This window comes from Pezoporus wallicus, unplaced genomic scaffold, assembly GCF_028554395.1.
Source record: "Pezoporus wallicus isolate ANWC-B61680 ecotype Strahan unplaced genomic scaffold, APGP_CSIRO_Pwel_v1 contig_6714, whole genome shotgun sequence".
Taxonomy (NCBI): Eukaryota; Metazoa; Chordata; class Aves; order Psittaciformes; family Psittacidae; genus Pezoporus; species Pezoporus wallicus.
The window spans coordinates 80,640-101,008 of record NW_026637486.1 but is presented as its reverse complement, the minus strand read 5'-3'; the positions used below and the strand labels follow the sequence as shown (position 1 = coordinate 101,008).

Below are 20,369 nucleotides of genomic sequence, written 5' to 3'. Positions count from 1 at the left end.
TGAGCTGGAAGACTAATGCCAAACACCACCATTTCCCACTCACCCCTCTGGATCATTAGCAAACCTGTAACCAACAACTCCACCCATTAATAGAGTGCAACAGACCACTTTCAAAGTCCTCACAGGTAAGATTTTGATAAACACTGCTGTTTAACCCAAGTTTATGATAGAATTCCAGAACTACTGAGTTCACAAATGCAGCTAAACGTGGAAGTGCTGGAAATCGGTTTTTAAAGAAACCCACTGAAATACTTTCAGATTCTCTTGCACAAAGAGCAGCTCATGTAGCTTTAAACCTCTATGTTTTACATGGTCATACTTACACACACGTAGCATAAAGATACTTCAAAATTCTCATTTTGTTTCATCCACAAGAAGAGGGAACTTCACCCAGTGCCAATCCATAAGCAAACATTCCAACAGAACAGGACAAGGAATCCAAATTTTCCAAAACAAAAGCTGAACTTCCAGAAAGGACTGCCCTGTCTGGAAACTAGTGCATAAGCTCCTTTTTATTCCTTCCTTTCAAGCAAAGGTTTGTTTATCCAGATTTTGGCACCAGAAGCAATTAGAGGACATCACAGTATTTAAAGCACAGCCTGTAGTTTAAATGGCCCTGGAATAAAAGCGCTCTGTTTCCCAAGGAGGAGAGGATGGGAGGGAGTGGGTGTCTTGGAGGACTACAGGAAGAAGTGTTTTTACTGCTGCTATTGGAGCTAGATGGTCTTTAAGGTCTCTTCCAACCCAAACCATTCTGTGATTCTGTGTCAACATTTATGGTCACTGTTAAAATTCCAGGATTGCCAATCTTGGATCACTTGCAATAAGAGAACAAGAATCATTAGGTAAAAAGAGATGCCTTTTAGGTTTTCCAAACAGGATTCACTTTCCCAGGGTATCCTGCCAGTTCTTCAATTGTCTTGAACTGCCTGATCCGTATGGATGAACTCAAGGAGCAAAGAACCTCTTACTCAACACCACTCTTGTTACCTTCTAGTCTAATTCCAGGATATCAGGAATCAAATATTCTTATATTGGTCAAAAAAAATAATGTCTCCTAATATTTAAGTAATAACTGGCTTGCAAGGTACAACAATTCACCAACAATATCACTTATGGCTTATTAGTAAATTAGTTCTCATACTGTAAAGTCAGTTTCTGAGGGTATCTGCTCAAAGAGGGATGACAAAGATAAGCCAGATCTGTTCTATGAAATCCAAGTCTACTTACTTCCTACAGCCTCATTTCAAAACCAAACCAACATCGAAGCACCACCGCAACACCCCAAAGATGCCTACCCCAGATCAAACTTTGGAGCATGGACATCACAGACTCATTTAGGGCTTCAATTTCTGTCTAATAAAAACAGAAGTAAGGCCTTTTCACACGCAAGCTGCGGCTTTGTAGATTTTACAGCTAAAGGAACTTACTACTCCTTTGAATATATGCTACCAGTCTCCTTTAGGAACAAGCATGGCTTTAAAAAATGCTCTTATCCACCTGCCTCCATGCTGTCAAACCCAATGCCCACAGTGGCATTGCCCATGGAGATGGAACTCAAGAGACTACAGCACTTCATTTTGGCAGGCAGCTGGTAGACCTGATATTGCAAATTCACCTCAAATCACAGGTGCCCAACTCACACTTTGAAAACTGAATGCAGCCTGTAAAACGCATTCCTTGAACTTAACAGTCTGTTCAGCTCCTTCTCACGGCTTTACAGTGCTTCTCCTTGCTGTGGGCACAAGTGCTCCTGCTACAGGATCAAAACAAAAGCAGAAAGCCTCATAGCTTGCATTTTGCATGTGTAGAAGGCAGATGGATCTGGTGACACGAGTGACCGTACACCCATTAGATGCAGGAGGCCTGAATGGATGCACTTCTGGCTATGAAATGTGAAGAAAATCATTGCATACGGTCCTCTATGAGAGGTAAAAAGCCTTAATACCAGTGTAATAAGTCAGTGGAGGTCTTTTTGTTCTGGGACCATTTAATTTCTTCTTGGCTCTCAATTTTTAAACCTGTAGCTTTCAGAATGAATCCCAGCTAAACACAGCTAGATTCACTAGGTGATGTTAATATGAAAGGACATGCTCCTGCGTGCCTCTCCTTAAACCAAGTACTTCTGCTAGTAGCACAATGTCCATTAGACATTGTATCCAGAGTCATATGTTGCATTTTAGCTACTCTAAAGGAAAGAACAAAACCTCCCTTAGAGAGTGTGCTCCTTCACATTGTATTGAACCGGTATGGCAGTTCTCTATCTCTAGCTGCAACATTTTTCTCTGATAAATAATGGATTATTCTTTTGCAGGACTGCTTTTTTTTTTACTGGATGTATTCTCAGCAGTAAAAACCTCTTTATCCTACTGGTGAGCTCAACTGTGATAAAATGACATCTCAGATTTCTGAAGGTAAACATCCATTTGATATGGATTCGTTGAGGATGACCAAAAACAAGAGGGTCCTTGTGGTGAAAGGCAGAATGCTGCCTTTGTGTTTCCCAGAGAGAATTGTTCCTCCCAGAAAGTTCTGCTGAAGGCACACCCATCACTATATATACTGCCTTTAGAAAGGACAACATTACTACCAGCACCAAGTGTTTTGTTCTCTGATATACTAAGAAATTACGACAGCAGATTGAAGGATTCACCAAAGAAAGCAGATTTCAGTGTAAATGAAGGATGTCTGACTTACTTCCTGAACACTTCCATTTCAGGAAGGAAACAGTGAGAGTGAAAAACATGCATTATGATCAAAGCATAGATATGCTTTTCCCTCTAACATGAATGTAGCTGCAGAAAGAATGGTTTTACAAATTAGGCATCTACGTCATACAGACCTTAGCAGTAATAACATTCACCTTGGTAATAACACGCATTAGCTATTTTTCATGGATTTGGTAATTGGGATTGCAAGGGACAAGTCATTTAAAGAACCTGATACTCTCTCTGGGTCTGCGTTGTGGGCGAGGGAGAAGAGAATGAAAAAGTAAAAGCAGTATCTACTCTGGTTTAGTTGGCTCTAAATCTTTCTCACACTGGAAATGTCCACAAGATACAGGGCTAGATGATCCCTAGACTTAATTTCTCCTTACATTTTAAATTTAAGTTCACTGACAGTTCATATCTGTCAAAAATAACTGGTATACTTCCAAGAAATGAAATTCAAGCACTTCTGACATTAGTTTCCCCAGGCACTCCCTGAGTCTGCAGGGAAGAGAGTGGCAGCTATGCAGCTGTGATATAACCTGATGTTTGTGAACTGTACTTACAAAAGGCAAGTACCGCAGCTTGGATTTTGTTTGTTATTGTAAATAAAACTATCCGGAAGGAAAGTACAGTTTATGCATTCTCCTGGTAGGTCAAAGCACGCTTCTCTGTAAGAGGACTGGGTTAAAGTCCTAGCAACACTTTAATCTAAGGCTGTGGTGCAATATTTGGTAGCCACATGATAACCCAAATTCAGGAACAAATCCCACATCAAAATAAGCCTCCCCAAAGAAAACCTTATTTATCCAACCAGCCAATTCCCAACACAATTCACCAGGCAGCTACAAACTGGATGAAACACAACAGCAAGTCAGTAACGTCACTGAAAAATACCATGTGAAACCTCAACAGGAAAGATGTAGCAATAGAACGAGCAGCTTGCAAGGGATGAAGACAAAATCACTGAAATAGCATCTACAACACAACAACAGATGTAGAATACTGATCTCAACTATTTAGGCTCAGAAATGTGAAGAGGATAAAGCAGACACCCTCCAAACACGCATTCAAGCACACGTTTTTGTGAGCATCCATTTTCTCAGGGGATGCTTTGCAGGCTCCGAAACCACCGCTCTGACATCATCCTGAGTATTTATTAAACCATTGTGCGTGCCACTAGAGAGGTTTATGCCATTAGACAGAAACATCAGTGAGCTGGGTGAAAAACTTCACTACTATTTGTTTTCAAAGAAAAGCAGGGAAGATCCCTGGAATGCGGAACAGGAGATGGGAAGAGGCGTTTAAACGATGTTGCCATTAATTCAGCTGGTGAGCTTAGACAAAAAATTGAGAAAGCAAGAGTTAGCATGAGCTAAGAGAACACAAAAAGCAATGCAAAACTTGCAGATTAATATCCCAATAAATAAGAGAGGGAAAAGAAAGGAGAAGAAATGATACAAACATTTCTGTTCACAGGTGGAAGGGATTTTGCACACCTGAAATCACTCTGGAAGGAAATTTTTAAGGGAGGGTAATCGAGTTTTGTAAGTGAGGCAGGAGGTCGTGGCAGTATCAACCTGAAACCTGAAACTCAAGTTCTTGGCTGCCTTCCACTCAAGGAGCAAAACAAATATCTCTTTACACGTGTTATTTCCACCAGCTGGTGGTGTCCTCTTTAAGGAAAAAACAAGTTTTTCCTCTTGTGGTCCAAACAGCATAAAAACATCTTTCCCTCCCTGAAAGGCATGATCGTTTTTCACTAACCAACATCAGCAAACTAGTTTGAGGAATCACTAATCAAAGACTTGAAGACTCTTCTGTTCAGTCCTGTTATTTTTAGCTTCAATAGATTTCATACTCTTCACTACCTCAGACTGCAAAGAATTTGATTCTATCTTAAGAGCCAGGAATAGCTAAATTAAAAGTATCTCTGAGGGATATTATGAAGTTGAGTCACTGAGACACTGCACATGTCCTGACAATACATATACTCAGTCACCACACACCCTAGAGAAGACAGTCAAGTAAACTAAAGCTAAAAAGACATACCAATACCTATGGAGAGAAAACAGATTTCTCTCCCTTGGCCTTCTGCTGTTTTCAAGTGCAAATTGTGAAATCCGATGACTTCCTAGCCAAAAGATGCTTTAGCTTATCTTACCCTGGAAAAATTTGCAACCATACAGATAAAGGCGGGAGGCTACTCTTGCAAAATACTTGCTGCAAACTCCTGATGATTCTCCCGAACAAAAGGGAAGCACTAGAACTGATAGCTCTTTCTTAAAAAGAGAAGATACCTCCCGCAAACCCACCTTATCAAGATACAGAAGGAGAAATCCCAAAGGTTGACAGTTCCAAACGCATCTGGAAAAGTCAAAACACATAATGGGGATGACCAGGCATAGTGCAAAACATCTTCCTTTGATAAATCTGCAGAGGCTACAAAGGTACATAATGAATCTTAGACTTCCTTTCTCCACTAAGGAAAGAAAACAGGAATGAAAAGCTTCCCTTTTGCTGCTCATTCAATCACTGCCAACTCCGTAAGTGCCTTCTCATCCAAAAATTCCTCATGAACGGAGTCTTTAATGAGAAGGAAGCTTTGTACTGAACAAACTATAGAAGTGAGATGTTTTCCCCGTCCTTCTGCACCAGCCATTCCTCATGATTTGGCTGGAAGAAATCAGTGATTCCAAAAGACATCTGAAGGTGAGCAGCAATACTCAATACTGGTAAGTACCCAGCTTTTCAGGTAGAACACCAGAATGACTGGAATTCACATTTAAAAAAGCCACGTACTACAAAAGTGGAAAAGAAGGTCTTCTGTTCATGCTGCATTCCTTTCAAATGACAGCCTGTTTACAGATGCCCTTGCCAAGAAAGTAATAGCCCAAATGAGAATTTGACAATTTCCTTCAGCTTTAAAATAACTGATGTTCCTGCACAGTACATCTGCTCTTCTGCGGGGAAATTTCAGCAGCCTCCTCTTCCCCTTCTTGATAAGTTTCCTTTTTTACATTTGAGATAGAAAATCAAACAGCTTTTTAACAGGTTTAACTGGTGGAATAGCTTCCTGTTAATGTTCTTTAATCAGTTACTACTTGTTACAAATTATTTCATTCACAGTATGTTTCAGAAGATGAACTACCCAAGAAACACCTCAGTTTCAGATACTCAACGTAAAGGAAGGAAGAGAAAAAAGGGGTAAAACTGAGGTTTGGCAGTCCCAGTGTAAGAATACACCATAAACTGTCAGCACAACATTGAAAATACCCCAGCCAACAAAAACCACCTCACATGCCCAAGGTGTTATACTCCTGTAGTATGTACTTCCACTGCTACAGAACTAGAAGCTTTGGAAAAAACCCAGCACCTCTCCTAGGCCACAAAATATGTAAGATAATATACATAATAAATAATAATCTTATATATATATTAAAGTAATACATGTGTGATTACATTTATTACAGTAATGAAAATATTTTGACATGTATATGAGCTTAATGACATGACATTCCGGTCTCATCAGATCACAGTAAGATACTTATGGCATAGTTAATAATAACGCCTTACTTTTTGTCCTGGCACTATGTATCAAAACTTGCTTTGCAATAAATAGATAGCATGGATTCATGTTCACCTACTGATTCAGCAACAAAGGACAAGACAAAGTTGTCTTGTTGACCTAGTCCCCTAAATTTCACTTCAAGTATTCAAGTTATCTACATGAAATCTACAGGGTTGTGGTCCTGACTGCTGCCAGATTTCAATGAGCAGGTGTTCAAATAAAACCAGCTATAATAAAAATACCCAGATGAAAAAGCAAGCCAACTGCTGCTGCAACAGACTTCTCATTGATGAGCAAAAGACAGTGGAGTGTGTCTGCAGTGAGACAGATCCACACATGGATACAACCCCCAAGATACACATAAAGAGTATTTCACAAGTAATAGCCTAGATTTTACCTACTTTGCCTATGATTTCCACAGAACAGTTATTTCAACTACTGAAAGATATACTTCTTGCCTAACTTGTAGGGTTCTAACAGTAAGATTACAGTTACTACAAAAATTAGCACATTTCCTCACTGGAATACAATCCCACACATGAATCTTCTCAAAGATTATGGGAATCCCTTTTAGAACTCTTAAACACACCTAAATTACACAAACAAGGACTTTGAAGAAAACCAACATATAGCACAGGCTCACAGACTCAGTGGAAAACTAATAACAAGGCTGAGAGCCAGCGCTGGCACATGTTTTGTTAACTAAGTGATCAAGAAAATAAGAATATGGCAAAAATACTACTTGGATATGAATTAGCTGGTTCTTATTTATACATCATAATGGAGATAATGGCCTGTTACAGGTACTTATTACTTCAGCATCTGCTTTTTTCTAAAGGTTACCTCGACTTTTATGCTTTATGACAATACAAAAACCAGAGGCATTTAGAAATGTTTTCAACATTACCACTTAAAACCGTTTATTAAACCTCTGCTTAGAAAATTTCTAATAAATGCCTCAGATTATCACCACTCCCCACTGTGTATAATCCACAACAACAATACAGGAGAACCGCGATCATATAGCACACTGAAAGTATTCATAGTAATGTTCCTACTTACGTTTCTGTGTCTGAAACTAATGACTCATTATTACACACATCATTGAAGGTATGAAGTTGGTTCTACAGTTAGAAAAAGGAAGAAGAAAGTTAACATTTTGTCTAGACATCTTGTGAGGTAGCTTTCTTACATTTATAAACAGTATCAGTGAGTGTAAACAATGTCTTCCAGTAGTTCTCAATGCTTTTAAATACGCTGCTTTGACAAAACTTTGAACAGGCATTCCAGTAGCAAGAGGCATCACTTTTCCTTTTTAATTGACCTTTCTTTCACTAAAGCAATTAAATGCTGTTACAAAACTCCACCCACTCCAGAAATCAAAGCAAGGTGTGAGGCAGTCACTTTGCACCCAGGCTTTCACGAGGAATGAAACCTACACTCTGGAAACTGATGTCTTAGGATGAGTCTCCCCATTACTGTAACGTTTACTACAACAGCAAAGATTTCTTTTGTCACATTATCAGTGTGAAAGTCTGCAAAAGTGGAGAGTGAAAATTATGTATTTTTATATGAAATGAAGCTTTCAAAGGTATATGAACTGATAAATTCAAGTTATCTCAGCAAAACAGAAAAGCCTGCTGGAGGTTTCCATCTCTTTACCACCCTTTTCCTCAGCATCAACTTTCCAGATACAGAGGTGGCTTTGCATCCAGTTCTTTACCTGTACATAATAGGGTTTTAAACATTTAAAACTAAGCAATAAAACTTACTTCTCATCTGGCTTTCAAAAATATTAAAGACAAAGTAAAGTGAATTTTTGAAATTCCAATTCAACTGGTTGCTTATCTTTATCAAAACATTTACTCTTCCCTGTCTTGAAACAAGCGTGGTACATGTATTCTCCAATCTGGGTGACAGCTAATGTCCTGCAGCATCTACACAGAGATTTATTCATGTCTGATCTCAACAAATTTCAGGGGAAAAAGCGTTTTTGAAGAAATTAGTGAGAAATCAGAGCCTGGTTATACAACTATTAATAGATAAGCTATTAATAGATACTTTCAAATGAAGCCTATTTAGGAGTGGAAAAACATGTGAACAGAACTTCATGAAGAAATTATAAGCTGTTAAAATTGGGTCAAAAGAAGAAGTGAGAGTTCACTGGCTTCTCTGAAGACTTGTGCCCCAAACAAGACTGTTTTGAAAGGGATCTAGAAGTGAAAGAGTACTGAACTGCACCTATCCTCAATTTTAAATCCATGGGCACACGCTGATAAAATATTTCCCATCTGAAATCCTTATCCAAAGGAATTTTGACAGAAGGTGTTTTTTTTGATACTGGAATTCTGAAACAGTTTTCACAGTAATTTCCACTAAAGTTGTAGAATTCTGGCACAACCTGGCAAAACAAAGTACATTTGGGACGCTGTTGCACCACATTATTCTCACTCAGCTCCTAACAATTTAATTCACTTCATGTTTCCTTACCGTGAAATACCAGAGCCAATAAAATACTTTTACAGTGTTTTAACATATATGAAACATTAAAGGAGCTAAAGATGCCTGGACTTGATTAATGGAATACAAATGTGTTAGCTGTGAAGTCAACAAAGATATGAAGTCTTCAGCAAAGGAAGGCGAGAATTAAAAGGCATCTCACCAGCTAACCTTGTCTGAAGACTCAGGCATCGAAGGTAATTAAACCTTATACATAGGAAACCAATGCAGGAAGAGGAGGTACATTTAAGTCAGATATAAGGCAGAAGCCCTTCCCTGTGAGGGTGCTGAGGAGCTGGCACAGGGTGCCCAGAGAAGCTGTGGATGCCCCATCCCTGGCAGTGTTCAAGGCCAGGTTGGACACAGGGGCTTGGAGCAAGCTGCTCTAGTGGAAGGTGTCCCTGCCCATGGCAGGGGGTTGGAACTGGATGAGCTTTAAACTCCTTTCCAACCCAAACCAGCCTGTGATTCTATGAAATGTGCACTGTTCAAGTTTTGCACTGAATTTGCTCAGGAAACACCCAACAAGGTCGCATTTTCACTAATGCACAAAACCAGATAAAAAGGGGTTGAAGAACTGAAACAGGAAGGACAGCCACATGAGTTGAGTACTCATTTCCACGTATTTCAGTTCATCTGTAACTGGAAGGACAGGAAAACAGAGAATCCTATTTGTGAGGGACTAGGAGAGACAGAAGAGTGTATTTTGGAGCTGAACCACTTCATCAGATGGTTGGGAGATAAAATCAAAGTGAAACAAGGTAACAACAAAAATAAAGCTTCAGGCTGAGAAAGGTGGGGCTGTTCAGCCTGGAGAAGAGAAGGCTGCATGGAGACCTCATAGCACCTTCCAGTGTCTGAAGGGGGCTACAAGGATGCTGGAGAGGGACTTTTCATCAGGGACTGTAGTGATAGGACAAGGGGTGATGGGTTCAAACTGAAACAAGGGAAGTTCATGTCAGGTATAAGGAAGAAGTTCTTCACTGTGAGGGTGCAAAATTCTGCTTCTGGTAATACATGTCCTGTTATTAAAATCTCACTTTTAGGTCAGATTTATCAATCATGACAGGTCAAAACACAGAACTACATAAAATGATACAATTTCCCAGGCCTAAATGAACTACATGCCTGAAAAAAAATGCAAACTGGTGGATTCTTATTTTCAGACTTTCAGAGGATGCACAACAGAGATTGACTGGTGGTGTAATGTGGAGAATTTCTATAGGAAAAGGAGGAGTGGGGTTTTGGTTTTTATCTATTTCTATTCGATGCTATATATATTTACCTCTTCAGTCTTCTGCTAATTAATGCAAAAATGCTCTCTCTTGAGAAACAGACTATACTAAACAAACAGGAAAAAGAGGTATGTACAATACAAAGAAGCAGCTAATTATAGTAGAGTCAAGACACTGCAAAGGTAAAATTGAAAACAGACTGAAAGCCTGTGTAAACAACAAATATAACAATGTCAAGGGACTTGATTTCAACATAGCTGTCACAAAACATGGTTCTAAGAGGGTTTTTTAGCACGGTATATTGCTCAGGAAATGTGCAACAGTTCCATTCCATATGCTGCAGAACATAACCATCACTTGGAGTTCTCTCTCAGCGAATCCTATATTCGCAACCATGGCTATAATTTCCTAAGACTGCAGATATAAGAGGATTCTGCATTTTCACACATTACAAGAGCCCCAAAACCAAGTCTGCAACTCATAAAATACAAAAAGAAACATTTTTCTCCAAAGTATTATTAAGGTTTTTAAAAAGTTCTTACTGTTATTTGACTCAGCCCAGCCAATCTCATTGTCAGAGTTGGAGACATAAAGTACTTGAATGCAAGATCGAGACTTTCTTTATCAAAACACAAGGCTGTATCCAATGGTTCTTTAACGGTGCTCCACATTAAATCTGCCATGTTCCGGGCTGCACTCTGTCGCAACTCCTGGTCTGACAGTTTACATAAATACCTGGAATAAATTACAAAGGGAAGGGAAAAAAACAGTATGATTCAAACTAGAACATTCCTGGAACACCTTGATTACAGCAAACAGATATTTCCAATAGCTGTAAGAGTACTAAGCCTTAATATACCACAATCAAAAGTTGGCAACAAAAAACGAGGAAAACCAGAATTACACATAATATTTTAAAAAATAAATTGCTTGTTTTAAACCTCTTCAGATTTATTTCATTCCACAAAATGACAGAAACCCATGGAGTTCTTCAGAAATGGAGGTTGGAATCCTAAACTCTGCATCTGCTTCATGGGAAGGTGCCCTCTCTGGGTAGCTGCATCATGTTTATTTACTTGATTTAAAACTGAAGTGTCACAATCTGCTTAAACAGGCCAGGCTGGATGGGGCTTGGAGCAACCTGCTCTAGTGGAAGGTGTCCCTGCCCATTGCAGGGGTTGGAACTGGATGAGCTTTAAGGTCCCTTCCAACCCAAACCGTTCTATGATATTAATACACTTTAAAAGTGAATTCCTGGAAATAGTGGGTCACAAACAGCATGCTCTGACAGTGAGGATACTCTCAAGTTTAATATATCCCTGTCTGTGGTCTCACACCCAGAACAGAAACACATTAAAATTGTGCAATCCCATTCTCATACAATACATACAACAGGTTCATCATAAAAAAGTATCTAACCCTGCGCAATGAGTCGCAATACAAGTATGCTCTTCAAATGGAAGGCAGAAAATCTAATCCATTTAAAATAATTATTAATAAAATTATTAATCATAATAATGATTTCTAAACACTAACTTTCAGAAGTTAGCCCAACTTTGGTCTTACCTAAGCAACGACAAGATCAAGATATACCAAGAACACCTATACAAAACACAGATGCAGCTGAGGATTTCTTCTAAGCTGAATGCATAAGAGAAGAATGCTTAGAAACAACCTTTCGTGGGCTTCTTTTGATTTAAGGACTTTGAATTAAAGACTGCCCAGTGAAAGGGACACGCACACAAGGCTGACAAAGTTTTTTCTTGCTGTACTTGTTTAACATCCTCATCGCTGACATGGACAGTGGGATTGAGTGCGCCCTCAGCAAGTTTGCCGATGACACCCGGCTGTGTGGTTTGGCTGATACCCTGGAGGGAAGGAATGCCATCCAGAGGGACCTCGACACGCTTGTGAGGTGGGCTGATGCCAACCTCATGAAGTTTAACCATGACAAATGCAAGGTCCTACACCTGGGTCGGAGCAATCCCAGGCACAGCTACAGGTTGGGCAGAGAAGAGATTCAGAGCAGCCCAAGGAGAAGGACTTGGGGGTGTTGGTTGATGAGAAAATGAACATGGGCCGGCTTCAGTGTGCCCTCACAGCCCAGAAAGCAACCGTATCCTGGGCTGCATCAAAAGGTCAAAGGAGGTGATCCTGCCCCTCTGCTCTGCTCTTGTGAGACCTCACCTGGAGTATTGTGTGCAGTTCTGGTGTCCTCAGCATAAAAAGGACATGGAACTGTTGGAACAAGTCTAGAGAAGGGCCACGAGGATGATCAGGGGACTGGAGCACCTCCCATATGAAGACAGGCTGAGGAAGTTGGGGCTGTTCAGCTTGGAGAAGAGAAGGCTGCGTGGAGACCTCATAGCAGCTTCCAGTATCTGAAGGGATGCTGGAGAGGGACTCTTCATTAGGGACTGGCACTGGAATAGGTAGCCCAGGGAGGCTGTGAATGCTCCATCCCTGGCAGTGCTCAAGACCAGGTCAGATGAGGCCTTGGGTGACCTGGTTTAGTGTGAGGTGTCCCTGCCCATGGCAGGGGGGTTGGAACTTGATCATCTTAAGGTCCTTTCCAACCCTAACTATTCTGTGATTCTATGATTTCGAAGTTTCAACTGCATCCAAACTAGCTTTAACTACACAGAAGTGTTAAAAATCCATTTGTTTGACAACCTAAGCCTGGATCTATCCTTGGAGACCAGCCAAATAGATGCATGAATCTTTTAAGAAACACAAGAGATATTAAAGTACACTTAACTAGATTTATGCACCATTCCTTTGCATTTACATCATATAAACATCAGTAAATTTTTCTTAAAAAGCAAAAATACAGGCCCTGATACTTATTTAGATTGAGGTCTGTTCACAGCTCTTATGTAGAGGCCATAAAATAAACACACTCCAATTATACTTAACATTGTCAAACAGAAAAGAGACTTCAGTACAAATAATAATGGAGACTGTAGATTTATGATACAAACAGATAAGTTAACAGCAAAACACAAGAAGGATCATTGAGGGGCAAGGCAATGAGATCCTTCAGCGTCATGAACTGTGAAATTTGTCTTCTCAGGTGGAGCACAAGAAAGAAGACGATGGCAAGAAAATGCCATGCTTCTGTGCTCTGATTTCTAAACAAAAGTAGCAACAAGAAGGGAACACTCTGTTTCGTGAAGGATTGCTAAAGATCTGAAAGCTGTTCAAATAAATGATATGAGTTTTCTCATCCTACATAGGGCAGATAAAGAGTGACTGTACGCAACAGCCTGGTGGGAATGGACATATCTACACATACAGAAACAAGGGTGCTTTTGTGGTTTCACTAGATTTCTGCAACAGGACCTGCATCTGAAATCTTCCTCCCACTACAAAGTTTGGTGAAGCAACTATACTGCCCTAGTGCATATAACAAAAGCTTTCGTATTGCAATGCAACCGTCTCAGTATAAACCTACTTTCTTTCATAAATTCATATTACAACCACATTTTTAGGGTTCTTTCAGCCCATTTACATTTATTCCAAGCCTGAATCAGACTTGTGTCATGTTTGTTGTATTATATCATTAAGAGACGGTGTTTAAAAAAAAACCCTACTTTATAATAACTGAAACTACCATGTAGATGCATTTTCACAGCTACAGAAGTACTTGAACAGCATTAACCTGTTTTGCCAAGGCCCTAAAGAAAGCTAAAGAGAGCACTTTTAATTCATTAACCTGCATGCTAGGTTTTTTTAATTGAAACTGGTTATTTTAGCCAGGCCCTGTATCAATGTAGAAGATTTTATACTTGTCTTTACAAGTGCAACTGCATCTACACAAGAAAATCTATTTGCATTATTACACTGGTCACAAATCACATACGATCATATCTTTACTACCAGGATTAAAACTATAGAAACTGTCAGAGTAGGCCAAACCTCATTTTTGATGGGGAAGGATACAGTGGCCTAAACCCATCTGTATCAGTACACTGGGTCTACTTTACGCTTTTACCAGCAGAATGCTATTATTAAACAAAAAAAGACATCTTTTGCTAGCATGGGCAATTAACACTCATCTTTCTTTATAGTGACTAACTACATCTGCCATGTTGCCTTAGAAAAACAGTGATACTGGAGCAAGGTATTTAGCCCAAAACAGCCAATCTAAAAGCAGATGAAAGACTTATCCCATATATATAATAATGGATGAACCTACCTAGTACTGTAAATTCATTTATCTCTATACTTTATGGTCTCTCGTTAACCTAAGCCTCTTAGTTTCACCTTTATGCTTGCATGAAAAACAATCTCCCTTCATGTTTCCCAAGTCTGCAACCTGGCAGTTGTCTTGCACTGTTCTCCACGTCTTGGTTTTGAAAACCTGTGAATTATCATTCCCTATTTATTGTCTTCACTCCTGTAATAGCCATCTCCCTGTCAAAAAGAAGAGAGTCCTAGCCTATGTCCCTCCTCCTATCAATGTATTGCGTTAACATACTATCAACCTACGTACTTCTGTTACTACCTCTGTGACATGGAATGATCAGAACTGTATATAGAACATAAATGTGAATGTGACTGACTCATATAATGGCTTAATAAAAGCTTCCATTCTGTCCTGCGTTATTTTTTTAATCCCTAAATTTTTATCTTTTTGATTCTGATGAGCATTAAAGTCTTAAAAGAATGAATGAACAATTTTTGCCTAAATGAGACTCTTGGAAAGAAAGGCGCCTCTTTTTATAATATACTTAAAGGATAGCCTGTATCTGTACAGGACATGTCCTGCCAGCTTAGCATACTTGGAATAATCAGTGAGTATATATTATCTACATTTAACCAACACATATATATTTTCTTCTTTAAAACTCAGGTTTAGTCTACTGAAGCTATTTAAGTTGCTGTATTTAGGGACAGAGAGAGTTCACTTTTAAACATGCAGTTCCACATTAATGTAATGCTCACAATCACATCTTATGCTCCAGGACTTCAGCTACTCAAGCGTGAAATAATCATTTTCCCCTTAATATGACTCCTCTGGAGCACAGCTGCAAAAGGGATATCTAGCAGAATGAGTCAGAGCTCCTCAGTGATAGGAAGAATTCACTTAAGCTCTTGGCCATTCTCTCCTGACTGTATCTACAGCATAAATGTTCGGGGTTTTGGAGGAGCTCAGTATTTTTTGCAATTGAAAACTTCAAGGCTTATTACAAGTGTTTTTCACAGTATTTAGTAGGAAGGAGTGGTCTTGGGCACTCCCACAAATCCCAAATTCTTAAGAAAAGTATTTTTAAGCAGAAAAGTAATTTGAATTCTTCCAGCTGCATTCTCTCTCTCCGTATCCCACAGGAAGCATCATGGATTAACAGTTTGGAGCTTCCACTTCCTCTGCATATACCAGTGCTATGGTCATGCCCTGTGCTGAGACTACATGGCTAACACAGGAGCAACTGCCACTGCAATTTCCTCTCCATGTGCTTGAGCAGAGCTAACTGGGGCAGAGACATGAATCCTTCCTGAAAAATCTCTCAAGCTCCATCCTGAAGCAGGAGAAAGGAAAAAGGGATGGGAAAAGAAAGGGTTAGGACTATGATACTGGTCAGTGCTAATGCTACACAGCTCTCGGATTTTACCGGAGGAACATTAAGTATGCGATACCAATGGTGCTGTCAAAGAAAGAAGAATTTTAGGTCTTTTCCTTCATCCTATCCAGCACTACTGATGGTTTATAGAGGCACTTACAGTATCAGACATACAATTTTATCTCTTCTCATAAAACTGGGCTTCATTGCTAGTCTTCTTCTTTCTAAAGGACAGAACTACCCATGACACTTTCAATCAACAGTCCTGCCACTGAAGAAACACTGCCCCCAAAACACTGCTGTTTACAGCTACTGCTCTCTTGAGGCATTCAGTATGTGGAACCACGCAGAGCATCGCTCATCTCAGATCTTGAGGTGGATGTCAGATGGAACCAACGTCTCTACAAAGAGGCACCATCAACAACTTGCCCTCATTTATAACTGCAGGAAGTTAGGACTTACTTTCGAGTCACATTGTCAATCAGTCTCTTCTTTTTTTTCATGAGAATGTTGCAATTTGAAATGCAGAATTCTAAGGTATGAGGATCAAAAAAAGCTTGAGGAGGGGTCAAACCCACTTTGTTTCCTTATTAAAAGGTGCAATTTTTAATTCAGGTCCTTTATTTCTTTCCTAAACTGCGTAAAAACATAGGCCCTTCAGAGGCAAGATCTGAATGCTAATGCTGCATTCCCCAGGCAGAAAATATCATGTATTGGTCTTTTCTTATTGCTACTTTTCTTAGCTGCTGCAATAATGGCAGGATTGTGTCCATAATCTTTGCAAATTCCAGCAGCGGCCTGTTCTACCCAAATACACACTCTGCTCTTCATTTCATCCACTCCTAGTAAAAATAACCACAGAACAGGAACATAAAGGATGACCTCATCTGACAAAAGATGCTGCCAAGATGTCAGTCAGGTGATCTCTCTTTCTGCTTAGGCTGATCAGTTCTTGCAAGGCATCTACACGAGCAGCAATTTGGACTAAGAGTCAGTTAGAGCACCGAGAGCTCATTCTAGACTAAACCCCTCCCCAGGCAGCAGAAGCAATGGCAGGATTTGTCTCAAAGGTGCTGTGCTGTGTGCCCAGGATCATGTTTGCCTTTTTCTTTTTACTAAAGTAAAAAGCAGATGGAGACCTAGAGACCCAAGCTGCTAAGACGAGATCTGTAAGCTTGACAACCACATGGGGTGAGCTGCATACACCAAGGAAGTCATCTTCCACCAAAGGCATCTGTGTTAACTTCTGTCCCATATATAGGTATAGCACTAGAGATGATTTCTGTTATATGGCCTCCTCATGTCTCATTCTGTACGTGCATCTTCACAAAAAAGCTTTGGATTTCATGATGCTGAGAAAACCCAGATCTCCCATCAGGATCCAGTTGTGAAAAATGGAAACTGGGAGATCATTCCCTTCCTTCTCTGAACTGCTAGAGTTTTCCACAGATGTACCCTGTAGCAATATTACTGTTCAGACTGACATGAATGTATTGTAAATGCTAAGAACAGGCATCAGGCTGCTGACAAATTGCATTTCAAATCAGATGCAAATATTCTATGGGTAAAGTGGAAGAGATGAGGAGAACACAGGAAAAATATCTATTCATTCCAGTGACTGTAAGCACATCTACAGTTATACAATAGAAAATGCTTTAAGAATTACAGTTTGACAAGAATTAGAGTTTGACAAGCAAGTGAGGATTAACAGCAAAGACTGCAGGTTGTGTTATTCTGTCTCACTCAAGTTCCTTCTTATCAGCCTACCTCTAATTGTTGATCCTTCAATGCTCTTTAATTTCCATACACTGCAAAAAGACAGGTAAGGCTCATGACCCAAATTCCCAGGTACAGGAACAACCATTAACAGAATATGTACGGAGACAAGAACTTGAAGATCCTCTCTCTGCCTGTCTTTCCTAGGCTGCTCCATGATTAATAATTACCTTTATAAGATTTCAAAGATAACACATCTGCATTAAAGGAGTGCACTTGGCTGGCCTGTAACTCAAGAGTGATATGTTTTAATGAAAGATCAGAATACTCTTCTCTCTGCTGGTATCATTTAGTAGAGGCCATATCATAGCAAGACAGACTGACAGCCAAACCAGTACTTAAATTTTTACAATCAAAATTCTTTACAATTAAAACCATAGCATTTTATAATATGAAACACAGTTCTTGAGCCTCATTGTTCCATGCACTTCTTTGTTGCCAATGTAATTACTTTTGTTAAAAGTCTGATTTTATAAGGGTAGAGTTAAGACAATAAAGGCACGCTTACTGCTATTAGGGAAGTCAGCTACAACCAATATAAGTACATTTCTAACATTACAGTTATAGGAAATCCAGAGCCCTGGAGGAGCTGTGGGCCCATGCAAGAGCACCGGCCTTTTAGGTTGTCTGCACCAGCTGTTTAACACTGGGCCACCAGAAGGGGAATTAGGTGTGACCACATCCCTCCACCTCCAAGCAGATAGATACACATACACAAGATCATTTCATCAGCAGCTCACTGGATTTCTTCTGTTGTCCTGAGAAACTCAATAAAAATACATAGCTCATATAATGAAGTTATCTTTACAAATACTTTCATTTTAAAGTATTTTTCATGATAGGCAGCTTGATATAAAGATCTTTGGGACTGGATATATTTAGATACATAAAAGTGCGAGTAGACTTTTGATCACACTTCAGTTCCTGCCAGCTGGAAATACAGAACATCAAAATGTGAAGAAATGTTAAAACTCAGTATATGAAATCTCAGTGACTACATATTGCCCTTCTACTTACATTGTCCCATTGCAAATGTAAAGTTCTATGAAGATACCGCAGTGAGTGAAACTGTATTACAATCGAACCTGACGCAACATGTCAGGATGGGGCTGGATGTCACACTGAAAATGCTATTAACAAGATTGATCTGATTGATACTGAAATCAGATAGATGTAAGGAGCTGCCCAAACTACCTCTCAACATTACCTTCACTCTCCTTGTTGAAATGGTACAGTCAGAGCAACAACTTGAACAATTAAAAGTGTATCAGCTGAAATTATTCATAGGTGCTGTCAAACACTGCCACAAGAAAAATACTTAAAAGTAAAAAGTTACCTGATAACATAAGTCCTAAAGGGTATAATGTGCTGCATGACAGCAGGGATGTGTAGCCATATTCTGATCTATAATGCAAAAACATAAATAGATAGAAAATTCATTAATGACATTTAATGAGAATGGTACATTTGCATGTGCAACCCCACTTGAAAAAAGGCATTGTTGTTGTTTCTCATTCGACCTCAATTCTTTCCACTGCTTAACTTTCAAAACTGCTATCTGAGAAATGCTTCTGTGACTTATCAACAGGAGTTGCATCTTTCCTTCTAGTCAATCGGAAAACATAAACTTTGTATAAATAGAATCATACCACCCAGATGTCTCATTTTCATATTTTCCGCAGTTTCCTCAGTAGGAAAAGCTGCTACTCAGCCTCATGGGGTTTCTTTTTCCTTTTGCTTTTAAAGCCTACAAGAAAATGATTCCACTCTTTCTGTTCCTTGCACGTCTCTCCTAAATCAAGTAAAATTATTTGACTTGTGTAGATGTTTTGCTTCTTAGTCCTTCTATACCCTATAAAATAATGTTTTGTAACCAGTGGTTAAGCACAGCATTTTCACTACCACATTTGCATTCTCATATTTACCAGTCTGCCTTTTACCACCTTTGCAAAACTGTATGCAAGAAGAAAATGTTATGCAGAGAAAAAAAAGCCCTGAACCAGCTATTTAGCACCGCTGTGAGGAAAAGACAACCAACCAAACTACTTAGGCAGTTACAAGTTCCATCTGCATTTCAAAAAGGAATGCTGAGCCTGTTAAACCTGTTACAGAAAGACTACTACTTGCCAGGTAAGGGATCTAGTGTGGATGAAACATTAGCAGCTGTTACTACTACCCACATAAGTTTAATCATGTGCACACAAGTCGGGTGACTACCTAACGCCCTCAGTCACTCAAAGCGGTCACGGTAATTTACATCGCTGTGTTTATTCTTAAAAGGATGGCTTAATCTTTGCAACTGATGCAATAAACCCTGGCCAAGGACTAAATTCTCACTCAATTTCAGTGCTTTGAAAAGAAACCAGCCAAATCTTCACATTGCAAAATAGAACACATTTGGAATAAGCTTCTGATCCAATTGGCAGTGTCGAGGAGAAAAAAGTGCTAACACCCCAAAGAGAGAAGGTGCAACTAGAAGATGCTTCTAGAAAGAGGAATCAAGTAACATTTTGACAATGAACTGCAAGGATGACAAAGATACCATTGTATTTACACGATTTGATTTTTAACACGGTGTGCTCTTTTTATGAAGCACAAAAGCAAATACATTTCTCTGTGAAATAAAAGGAGGAAATGGGTTTATAATCTTTTTTGTATAGCTTTCATGGTTCACAGTAATTTTTCATTTTGTATTAATTCAAACTTCTAAAGCCATTTTGTTCACTTGTATCCTTGTATTTAATAATACACCCTTCATCCTCTGAATTGAATTAATGGATAATTTCACACGTTATAAATGAAAATGTAATTTTCACCATGAATCTAAATACACTAGATTATTTAAATAAAATGACAAAATAGCATATAAAAACATATTAAAATAACATAATTAGCATTACATTAAAAATCCACACCTTTCTCATACTTTCGTTTTGCCTCTCCCTGCTCTTCAGACAAAGTATTTCCTGCATCTGTTCTGGTCTCAAGCTTCAGAGCTTTTGGGGTTTTGTATGAT

General features: G+C 39.2%; 1 protein-coding gene across 11 annotated transcripts in view; it reads right to left on the bottom strand.

The window, feature by feature from the left end:
• The window catches only part of USP34 (ubiquitin specific peptidase 34), a 136,194-nt gene that overhangs the window by 82,440 nt on the left and 33,385 nt on the right, over nt 1-20,369 (bottom strand). For all 11 annotated transcript variants that reach the window (XR_008971719.1, XM_057405735.1, XM_057405741.1 and 8 more), the window contains exons 6-8: nt 18,690-18,757; nt 10,556-10,748; nt 7,342-7,403 (exon numbers count right to left, since the gene is read on the bottom strand). Coding sequence is in view for 10 of the 11 variants with exons in the window: in XM_057405735.1 (XP_057261718.1) it covers nt 7,342-7,403; nt 10,556-10,748; nt 18,690-18,757 (323 nt within the window). In the remaining variant the exon portion in view is untranslated. The remainder of the gene's footprint in view (nt 1-7,341; nt 7,404-10,555; nt 10,749-18,689; nt 18,758-20,369) is intronic.